This window comes from Apteryx rowi, unplaced genomic scaffold (genome assembly GCF_003343035.1).
Source record: "Apteryx rowi isolate R43461 unplaced genomic scaffold, aptRow1 scaffold_183, whole genome shotgun sequence".
Lineage (NCBI taxonomy): Eukaryota > Metazoa > Chordata > Aves > Apterygiformes > Apterygidae > Apteryx > Apteryx rowi.
In genome coordinates this window covers 1348205-1360394 of record NW_020448119.1, presented here as the reverse complement: position 1 = coordinate 1360394, position 12190 = coordinate 1348205, and the positions used below count along the sequence as shown (strand labels likewise).

The 12190-nt window shown below is 37.9% G+C and overlaps 1 protein-coding gene across 1 annotated transcript; it reads right to left on the bottom strand.

Annotated features, from left to right (window-relative positions):
* Window positions 1-4571: 4571 nt before the first annotated feature.
* Window positions 4572-9983, bottom strand: LOC112964034 (photoreceptor outer segment membrane glycoprotein 2-like). The gene is given in 4 exon segments (XM_026061622.1): window positions 4572-4673; window positions 4817-5069; window positions 9399-9559; window positions 9561-9983. Coding segments are annotated over 4 exon segments (939 nt in total).
* Between the last annotated feature and the right edge of the window lie 2207 nt (window positions 9984-12190).

Genomic DNA, 12190 nt, shown 5'->3' with positions numbered 1-12190 from the left:
CCAAATGTAGACAAACTAAAATTTTATAGATAGAGACCACTGACTGAAACATGTGGCACTTCTCATACTCATCTGGATTTTTTTATCACATTTTTTATCACACTTTATCACATTCAATTGCAAAGTCTGTTTAATTTGCAGTATATGGCTGTCTTTCTCCTTGATCTCTCAAGGTACTACAACTTTCTGTGTCCCTTCTTTTCCATTATTCTGCCAGCTCATTTCAGTTCTTATAGTGAGGCTTAGGGCTCTCTTGGGCTCAGTGTCCTGAAGGGAGGAGAAGGGGGGCGGGGGGGAAGAGACACACAGACAGACCATATCTGCTTCCTTCTGGATTATATTTTCCAGATTCACTGGATTTCATTTAGTGTCTCTGCTTTAAAAAGTAGGCATACTTTCTGTTAATTTAATGAAACATAAAGGCTGGAAAACCTGCGTTCTAACAACAAATGTCTCTGAAATTCTTCCATTATCGTGTTGAAAGACAGAAAAGGAAAACAGGGAGCCAGTATCACAGTGTACAATTGAGAGAATGGCATAGAGAAAAGTGGCTTAAATTTATTAGGAGCTGGAGATTTTTATTTTTTTTTTAATTAATATGGTTTGGACAGGATGGATAACTTCTGTCTGAAGAAATTGGCCTGCTACTGCTTAAAAGTGGTGAAAAGACGGGGAAAGCCAGCAATGCAGAAGTTTGGTTGAATATGCTGTGTTTGCCAAGAGAGAAATTAAGAAGTTCCGTATCCTTTAAAGTTTTAGGATGGAAACTGTTAGATAGGAAATTCAGATGAAAAGCCAGAGCAATCATTAAACAAAGACATCTAAGTAAGGCACACAAAAAAGTCAGAAAGTCAAATGAAGACTAAATGCGTACATACTTCTGTACAAATGCCTAAAAAATAAGATGTATAAACTAGAATATGTGACTTTAAAGGAGAATACTGTCATAACAGACACTTTAGAAAACTGGTGAAAAAGATAACATTGTAAGAAAGAGGACAAATTATATAGAATGGTAAAGAGTATCACAGCACTGCAGAAGAGGGGTTATATATTAAAGAATGTGAATAGTTTCAGTATATATAGGTATCCTAGGTCTTCTGTGGATTGAAATTCTGTTCTAATATAGGAGATACAAAGTATTGGAGTATAGTAAAATGCTTGACCAAGATGGTGACTGTGTAATACAGGAATGTAACAGTAACACAGCAATGTTTTTCCCCTGTAACACAGGGGAAAATCACAATGATAACAGGAGATTTCAAAGGCCACTAGGTAGACTTGTAAACAACGTAACAGACTGATGCAGTGACAGTATTTTTGGCTATCAGAAATGGTTGAAGGAATTGCACACCAATTAAGTTGGACACTGGACAAATTGATTGAAATTCTGATGAAGAGTAGAATAAGTAGACACATGGGTAAGTGGAGTCAGTTCTCGTCAAGGGGAGTCACAGCTTACAAATCTGACAGAGGTCTTTGCAGGAGTCAGTGAGCGCAGTGAGGAGGTGCAGCTAGTCACTATCACGTATGCAGATTTTAAACTCTTTTCAGAGTCCTCCAACTCATAGAATTAGAATAAGCTGTCATGAGATAAAAATAAAGATCCACTCCCAGATTAATAGTGCGTTAAAATGTAGGCATCAAAGTACACTACTAAATGGTCTGTTTTCACAGTGGAAGAAGCTTAACAGCTGAGTTCTGCAGAAATCTGCATTAGGATCTTTTCTGTTCAAGATTTTCATAAGTGATCTGAGAAAGGGAATTATAAAGTGGCAAATTCTGCTAGTGATACAAAGATATTCAATAAAAACAAATGTCCACTGTGAATGTTTCTTATGATACTTATTGACTGGGTAGTAAGAGAGAAAATTCAGTTTTGATAAATGCAAATCAATCTACATGTGCAAAAACTAACCCCTTGCACACAATATGGCTTTATATTAGTAACAGTCAAAAGGGGAAACAGTGATAGGGATTCTTCAGAAAAGGATAGAGGACCTTCTTCTATTTAATCCATGATACAGCTATGTCTTCTACATGTGCACCCGTTACTAATTAAAAAAAATAATATATGGAGAAGAGTGACAAAAATTGTCAAAGGTATGAAACAGCTTCCATAGAAGAAGAGATTAAATGGTTGCTGCTTCAAATTGGAAAGATGGGATCAAGAGGGATTATAACAGAGTTATGAAATCTTGAATGGCATGGAAGAAGTAAATGAGTAATAACTGTCAAATGCAGTTTATAGCAAGAATTAGGGGATACCAGATTAAGTTGTCAGGAAGCCAAAAAGCAAAGATAAGCACTTTTTCAAACAATGCAGAACTGAATTGTGAAAAAATTAAAATTTGAAGCTCATTGTCATAAGTTTTTTTGCATATAAAAAGTATGAATGGCTTTTAAAAAATTGTCATGCAAATTCATGAAAGAAAAGCCCATTGAGAGTTATTAAAACACTGTGATACAACTACAGTCTTTGTCACTAAGTTCCCAAACTGCTGTTTCCTGAAAGTCGGGAAGGTATGTCAGAGGAAGAACTATTTTATAACTGTCTTGTTTCTTATGAGCCTTTTTCAAACCATTTGCTACAGGCTACTATTACAGACAGGCCCAGTCTGCCCACTTTTATTTTTAACATACTTAAGTATATGCCTAAGATTTTCAGTACTGGAGAATTTTCATTTGAAATTAGTCATGAGTATAGCCTGTTTGAATTACAGTATAGGTTTTTACATCATACACTTTATTCACAATGTATTCTTACAATATAATTCTTGCTTATTCTAGTGTCATAGAAAACATATTTGGACAGGTAAAGAAATTTTTATTGTTATTTTTGTACAATTTCAAAAGCAGGAATAGTTCTGCTTTGGATATCACAGTGATATTGATAACTTCTTTTACTCAGGTGATTAGACACAAAGAGTGCATGAGCTGTCCAAAGGTGTGTCCAAACAATGTATTTTCAACAACAGTAAAAAGTAAAAATGTTTTATTTGGTCTTTTATCCTCTATTCTGTATCTGCATTCTCTATTCTGTTTATCTGCTTATAATCTTACCGTTAATGATGTTACAGGCATCCTGTAACTGCAACTGTCTCAGCTGCAGAAACACTTTCACTCAATATATTGACGTATAAAATTCCTGAGTGCTCTACAAGCAACGTGACGGGACAGCTGTCAGTGTATCTTTCTGTCTTCATTGGTTCCAGATAATCCCTAATATTCCAGCCCCAGAATCTATGTAAGTACCATTGAAATTATGAGCTTTTTAACATCTGGGATAATCAGTATTTGTTTATGGAAAATATTTACTTGTTTTTAGACTTGTACCATCACATGACACTTTGAATTTTAATATCCTGCCATGAGCCATCGATTAGTTTTCTTGAGCAGAACTTCTTTTAGGATTACCCACTGATTTTCAGAAGTATGACAGCTGGCTTTCTCTGAAGTATGGGGAAAAATGAAGAGAGATTTCACATTGTTTAACTTCTCTGTTCACACGCACGCATGCACGTTCACACGCATGCATGCACGTTCACACGCACGCATGCACGCACAGTATAAAGAGCTAACTTCCATTGCCTTCAACTCAATTTCATCTAGCTAATAAGCTCTTTTAGAAGGCTCAATATATGTAGATTTGGGCAACGTGCTAAATTTTCCCCTGTCCTAAACTGGACTTTATTTTAACAGTTTTTTCATTTCACAGTTTTTTTCTTTTATTGAAGAATCTTTTCATCCAAGCACAGAGACTAGTTTAATAATTTCTTTGGGATTTCCCTGCTGCTGGATTTCTGTAGTTGTGACACGTATCTACTCACAAAAAGGAAGGAGGAATGCCCAAGTCTTAAGCTTAGGAAAAAGTCCTGCTTTCATAGTCCTACTGGGATCTAGATCAGGGCCCCCACCTTACCAATATTTAAGGAAGCACAGAGAGCAGGCTTACAGCTTTCTCATAATGCTGCCTAAGGCCTATTGCTTCTAGCACTTCTGCCTGTGTAGCACTGCCTGAGACTGTTGCGGTGAAGTATTTTATATATAGTGCTAATATTTATGCAATAGAGCAATTACTAAAAGCAATTACTAAAGAAGGAAGAAAACTGCATTTTAATGCATGCCATTGGAGTCCTTTACATGTAGATCAAATTACCCAGGCAGCTTTCTTTACAAACTCCAGTAGAAAGAGTGCATCTTTGCACGTGTATATACTTGCCTGTGATATGCTTATTTTAACTGCATAATAAGCAATCTAGTCTACATCTAAAAATGTATTCCATTCTTGCAAGTACTGTCTATATGGTAAAGCTATGTATCTAAAAGGAGGTTTTGAGATGTAAAAAATTGAGCATAAATATTAACAATAAATAATATATTCAGCCAAAAGTCTGCCTCACTTTTCTGATATTCTTTGTTAAAATTGACTTAAAACAATCCTCATACCTTCTCACCTAATTTTCTTGCAGTTATGTCACTGCATGTATCATCCTGTGTCTGGTCCTGCAAATGCTTCAGGGCAAGGAATATGCCATAGTCTATTGAAAAAGCTCTGTAAGTATACTGAATTAATATACATAATTTCTAATAGAGGTCATCTTCAGTGAGATTTGCATCCTCTCTGGGGACTTTGAGAAAGCTGTCTGTAGTAAAGAAAGCCCTGAAACAATCTTTGAAGTGTTTGTGGACTTATATTCAGGGTATTACGTACTGAGGTACTTCTCGCACTTCTCACACATTACACCACAGTTATTTTCTATCCTAGAGAGCATGAAGTCTCTCATAGTGATCTGTCACAGACCACTCTTATGACGCTTACCTCAAACAGCCAGATAAGCAATGCCTCAATACCAATGGATCGCATAATAGCCGTGTAGTAATCCAACAGGACTTCTCTGCACCCCTTCACCCAGATATTCAGCTCCTCTGTCAGAAAATCATAACTGTAGTGAGCGCTGTTGTTTGTAAGCTGGTACTGGATACAGGGCCGTGGGGAATTTGGATTGCAGCAGCTGAAGGGTACTCCATCCACCAAGAACTTTCCATCAATGTTACTCTTCAGACGGCTGCAACAAGATAGAAAGTTTGGGCATTATAAATGTGGTATCAGCAGCAGAAAGTGTGGATACTTTTTTATAAAAGGATATATTGAATGTCTGCTGCAATGCAGGCCTCTCCAGAGTTACAAAAGGGAACCGAGAATATATTTCCAAGGGGAGATGCTGCTCACTGCAGGAAAGCTATATTTTTCATTTGCTGAAGTATTTCCTAAGTATGGTATTAGTGTAGTATCTCATGTGGTTCTTGGTATTGTACATGCAAGATGTAAATTCAATGTTATGGAGAAGGAGAGCAAGATGTCTTTTAGGTATCTTTGCACTGAAAATATTAAATACAGCTTTAGAATTTGTTTTTCTTGGCAGAACTCTAATGAAAATTATGGCCCTAGAAATCCTGTGTTTCACTAGTACCTGACTGATTTTTGTCTCTGAAGAGCACAGACTCTTCAGAGACACAGATTTTCCAGGAGTCAGGGAGTTTGTAAGATGTTGTGAGACATTCTCTATTTACATGCTAATTGCCAAAGGCTTATTTCTGAGACCAGCCCAAAGATGAGAGCCACAGACTGTTTTAGCGAAGCCCATGCCCTGCAGCCTCTGCTGTGGAGCCAGAATATGTGAAAGAGATTCTTCTCTTAGATCTCCAGCTTTCACCACTTGTTAATAGTAGATTTTTTTAAGTTTTGCAAAACATCCCTATTTGTTAATGTTCAAGGAGATATAAAAATGTTATTTTCTTGTTCCACTACAGAAGATCTAAATTAAAGGGAAGGAAGTCATCACAAGATGCTAATGGAGCCATAACTCTGGGGTCTGCTATTCTTACAGCATTTTGGGACTAAATGTATCCTTCAGGAGAAACGTAAGCTGCTAGGAAGCTCAGCATTTGTGGCTGTGCTGGGATGGTAGAATAATTGCCTTCACTGCATTTCTGTGGGCCTGCTGGAAACAACCTCCTTCCTTTGTTTGTTTTGCATTCTGTCAAAAATATCTTCCTCAGAGATCTTGCCAAATAGGTCAGGAAGATCATCTGCTGTTTCCCACCCAGGAGTGGGTTAGGCACAACTTCCTCCCCTTTTTAAGGTGTACTTCTTCACTCTGTGGCTCAGCTTCCCTTGACTTTCATACTTCTGTAAACAGCAAGAGAAAGAAACAAATGCAAAAGAATCCAACTAATTCACTGAAATCTGATTCAGCATGCAAGCAGTGCAACTGGCATAGGCAAAGCCACTCACTAGTAGGGAAACAGGGCAGGGAGCCAGAGAGGCACAAAACAGAAGGCTAGAATGGGGGAGAAAAACCTCACAGAGGGAGGGAGGGAGGGAAGGCAGGAAGGTGGTGAAAGGGAAGCTTTTATCTGGCCAACAAAATGCCCTGCATATTTCAGTAACATGACCCAAATACACTGCAGCATCCAGAAGAACACATCCATGTGTTAAAACACATTCCCTTAAACTTTTGTTTCTACTGCCCACAACAGCAGTTTCCAGGCTTTGGTTATTCCCCCCTTGCCATAGTATTTCCTCTGCTTGTGGCAAATCAAAGACTGTGGTAACTTGGTATTGTTAGAAAGGAAGCTGGAAAGATCTCGGTAACAAAGCTGAGGGAGCGAGATTTGCCATAATTCAAAGTAATTTTGTAAAACAAAACTTGCTTTTGAGACTCTGAAAGATGATTTGTAACTAACTAAAGCAATCATAGGATTGTACTGCTATAACCTGCCTCATCCTGCTACCATTCCCATTGCTTGACTCCATGTGTTGTCACATTGTGGTGTTGGTGTTGGCAATGGAGATGTAGAAAAGAGGGGAGGAAATGGGATTGTGAAGAAAGGTGGAAAGTTCAGTTTTGCAGAGATTTCATTTGAAAGGACAGTATGTCAGTTCTCAACTGCTTTACTCTCAATCTAATGAGTACTAATTGACAAACTACAATATGAAGCCAAGAAAAATACTTGGTTCCCTCTCCGTCTTGTATGAACTTTCTGAGCAAGCTGGACTTTGGGCCTAATGATTTCCTACCAAAGGTTTCACTACCAGATTTTGGCAATAATATAATTTGATTATAGAGCACCAACTTTGATACTGGCAATTGAGATGAGATTATCCCAATTTATGCACTGTAAAAGAAATTCTGCACTTCAGTTACTTCCCTCGCACACATTTCACTGATGTCCCCTGTCTACGCGGGACAAAAATTAACAGACAGTATATTCTCAAAATAATGGCAGAGGTGGCCATGCAGATTAAAATAACTGAGTTTTGCTACCACACAGGAGAAAACATTACTGTTTCTACATGGCTCACAGAAATAAAAAGCAGTATATTTTACTTTTCTCCTTACAACAAGATATTACTAAAAGTTCCTGTGGACAATTTCCATTGCCATGTCACTTTTCAGAGCAGAATCAGAATTTAAAACACCTCTTGAGTCAATCTGCTTTGTGTCACTGCTGCTTTCCAACTTCTCTCTCCAGAACTCTTGTTCTGAACCTTGCTGTACCACGATAGCTAACTGACCTAGGCAGGCTCTGGTCTGTGTTCTCCAAGGTCCTGTCCTCTGCTAAATTTGCAGTTCTAATGGGCTTTGCAATAATGCAGTTTCAAGATGCAAGGTTTGTGAAAATAAGATCTTTGTCCTCACTTCATCTGGCTTTATCATCAGTGATTTTTGACTTCAGTGAAGCAAAACACTTGGCAAATGCCATGCCAGCTTTTGCTATTTATCTTCATGTTGAAACTTACTAGCATGTGAATTTGTAATGGTTGAATGTGTTCATTTATCACTTTCATACTTTGAGCCTAAGCTTTCTTGGAAGGCTCTGTGAAAAGGTTCACCTCAGTTCCAAGTCAATTGTGGAAGTGGAAACCATGAAGCATTTCTGTGAATCTGATCTTCCAAAATCAATTATTGCACACTGCCATTCATCTTCTTTTTAGGTCTGCATCAAATGAGATGCAATCATGTCTCCCACCTGCCTATTCTCTTCCTGTCTGCTGATTATATATAAAAGAGAAACTGCCAAACTTCTCCTTTTGCTTGATCCAGTGCAAAATATACCCATTAATAACCAATTCATTTGAAACATTCTAAGTTAAAAACCAATAATAACAGGAAATGAACAACCTAACATCTCAGTGATTTCTGGATAATGAAATGGGGAGAGAAAAAAAATGAAGATTCCTCTTTCTAGCTGAGGATCCAAACTGCTTGCTGTTGGACAGTGCTTGCTATTGGAATTACTAATCTGGTCTGCTCCCAGGAATTGTATAGCTACCTGACTCTCATGAATGAAGCTTTTTAAAGCTTTTGAAGAACTATTATGTATTGGATTGTCTGTTACTTGTTTTAAATTTTGATTACTACCTTTTCAATTTTCTGTAAGAATCACCAGTTTCTTCTTTTTGAGTGTATCATTTCACAAATGCTACATCCTGTGAGGCACCAACACAAAAACAAATACTGAAGCTTTTCCTCCTTTCTCATTATGTCGTGTACATGGTGTTGGCAGTATCTCTTGCATGAACATAGAGGCTTGAACCTGAGTTTGTCAAGTCTAATATCTGAAGGGAAAAGATCTTTCAATGGTTAGTGTTCTTTAGGATTCACTATGCAATGCATTGATAGTACAATCCTTTTTCTTTTTGTTATCAGCTCACTATACCTTAAATTTTGAGACAGCTGATTCTCCATGTTAAAGAAGGAAAGATACATCATTGCTTTGCTTAACGTCTGTGAAAAGTTAGCAAATGGCAACTTCTGACTGTGCATGTAGTTAGCAAAGTAGATACTAATTCCTGCTGGGCTTCTGTCTCTTAATCAAAAAGTGTAGAATGACCATGCTACTTGCAAAATATGCTGTTTGAGGTCTATGCTAAAACTTCAGAATGATTAAACATAAGCAGCAGGATGCTTTTTGGCATTGCCTGAGCACCTCAGTATTCCTGTTTTTAGGGGGAGTATATGGTCTAGACAAAGTGTTATTTCTGCCTCTACCCACTAAAAGATTCTACATTAATCAAACTATGAGGGTGTTTGTGAGCATGCCTATGCTCACTGAAATATTCTCTCTTGTGTTAGATCTGTTACAAGAGTTATTCAGAATGATCTTTGAGAGAAATCTTCTACAAACAAGGTGTCATTTTAATAAGGAGGAAAAACACTGCTAGAATTTGTTTCCCGGTGGCAGAGAACAAGCAGTTTTGCCTTGTTCTCTTCAATGTCGATGCATCTCATGATCTTCTGACACTACCGTCGTTTACTTCCTGTTCATTACAAATTCTTCTTGAAGGAGCTTTTTTCATAGAATTTTCCATGTGACAAGTAACTACTTACTCCAGAACTTCTTTGGAAGCCATATTCAGATAGCGAGCGGATACCCACTGAATTTCAAATCAGTCTCTAAAGCCATTGTTTCCACAACATCGGAATCCAATTTGTAACATGTCCACTGTTTTCTTTAAAAAGAAACATCGTCCAGGTATGTCTGTGTCCTCAATAGTACTTAATGGCATCCCTCAGTCCCAGATAGAGAGACTCTTCCAGCTCATTCCTCATGGCATAGCACATGAAAGCACCCACCAGGATGCAGAAAGTAAAACAGAAGGTACATACAATGTATGGGAGCATAACTAGTTTCCAGCGAGAGAACTTGTTGGCATCTGAGCAGTCATAGCAGATTTTGCTGCCCAGGAAGCTGATGATACATGCTATGACCCCCACAGAGATCAGCATGTTGGGGACAGAGTTAATGTCCCCTTTTGCCATCACTTCATTGTGTTTCTTGATCTCTATTTTCAAAAAGAGGCCAAGACTGAAGAGAATGATCCCACTCGGGACAGAAACCCAGTTGAGGATCCATAGGATCTGAGCCAATTTGTCCCTCTTTGTTTTGGTGAATTTTACTTTAAGGACAGCCATAGTCAGATCAGCATTAAGAAAAGAAGCGTAGGTCAAGGAAAGCTCGTAAGCTGCTTAGGAGCATATATCCAAGGCATGCAGTGGAAATCTGTGAATAACAGAGGGAGAGGGAGATTACTGTCTGTTTGACTGGATATTTATAGAGCCTACAGAGCATTTCTTCATGCACTCTGATGCTAAGGGAGCATCCCAGCTCTTGTTTAAATTTCATACAATATAAATCTCTTAAAATCATGGTTCCAAGGACTGACTAGAGCACTTATAAACAAGTGACCCAATCAACCCTATGGATTTTTCTAAGAACAATTTTCTGTGCAGATTTTCTGATGTCTAGTAGAAGTGAGCTGATCTGCTGTCTTTCCCTGTGGGAGACTGATAGTGACCCTCACTTCCACTGGTCATGTGTATTTTCTTGAAGGTTGTAGGAATTCTTCATTCATAGATTTCTACGTTATGGTCAGATTTGGGTTCAAAAGTTGTTAGGCAGGACAAACAGGCACGCATGTACAGCATAATCACATAAGCCTTATTTCTGTGTGGAAAAAATCTAAAAATAGCATCAGAAACACAGTATACTGTGGGTGTTTTTAGACATTTCACTGATAATGTGCAGTGAAAACACTTTCGCTAGCAAAAAGCACTCTGATGCCTACACTTATACTATTAGGATATGATCACTCTGAAGGGGAAACTGAGTGTGGTTACACACACACACACACACACACACACACACACACACACACACAATGTTCTACAGATATTTAAACTCTCAAATACTGTTGGTTTTGTAGAAAATATTATCAAAGCTTTGTTATCCTGTGGAGTAGCTAGCACATAGTTTTTTTCATGCTGTGATCTGAATATATTACTAGAATAAATCTCCATCTTCCACATCTTCCTTTTTTCAGCTTGATCTGGCATAAAAGCACTGCTGTTTTTATGTCAAGCAACGTGTCACTCTAGAAAAAAGTAAAACAATCTCCRCAACACAGGAAGAAATCAACAGTTTAAGATGCTCTATTTTTTGTCTCTGGCTGCCCCTCCTTCCCTTCTGAAGGTTCTCATTAAAAACCAATGTTTGAAATGGCATAAGATATTAAATGAGGTCTATTTAATCCCTAGGAAATTGTGACATTACTGTCTTAATCTCTGCTTCTGCAGCTAAAGTTGTTTGCTCTTTCCCTGTCTCCTGAGAACAGTGACAATCATGTCTTATTATGTCCCTCGTACCATCTCTAAACAATTTTTTTTGTGAGTCCTTCATATTGCAGTCAAAATCCTAAAAATCACTCCTGCTTGCAATTTCTCTAATAACCACATCCTCACAGTCCTTTGAAACTGTTTCCATTCACCTATCTGAAGAAGACTCTACAGCCTAAGAGACACCAAGATATTTCTTTAGAGTGGCAACCATTTGAACAATGACAGGGACCTATTCATGTGTTTGGTAATTTATATCTTGCGCATTTTACTATCTTACTTCTGATACACCTGCTCTTCCCTTATTAACAGTACTCTTCTTTCTACATTGAATTATTTTTGGATGAAATCTAAAATTCAGACCCTAATAACTTGTCATTAAAAGCTCCATAGTACTTCCTGCTGAACAGAGTTTAAATAATTTAGGCATTAGAAGTGTTATTCAACCTGAAGTAACATCTGCCTAAATTCTCTCTATAGATGAATTTAATTTTTTTTTTTTTTTTTCTTAGCCCAGACTGTTGGGTAGATGAATACAGATCTTTCAAGAAGTCAGGACTTTCATCCAAATTCTGAGCTGGTTTGCCTTTCTCCTCCCAACCTTCTCTTTCAGTTTTCTGTCTCCCACTTCTGTATTCCTATTAATAATGTAGTTAGTCCTGCCTTTTCCTCTCTCCCTTTCATCTTCCTGACTGTAACTCCAAGGACTGATCTCCTGACAGTGTGTTTTGCGCAGGACAAGCCCAGTGGTTGTTCCATTCCACTGACTGCTAGTGCAGCTGGGCTCTCTTCCAGGATTGCTGCTGCCTTCCAGAGATATCTGGATTTATTTCTAAATTGATTACAACTGTCATTACTGCTTCTGTCTGCTGGAAGTCCCTTGGCTCTGTCTAGTATGTTGTCTCTGGAGATTTTTAATTTACTATTCCAAAGTATCAGGATGTGATACTTTAAGCAGTTTAAGGTTTTCACATTCTTTTCCAAAGCACTTAAAAGACTGCCAAAAG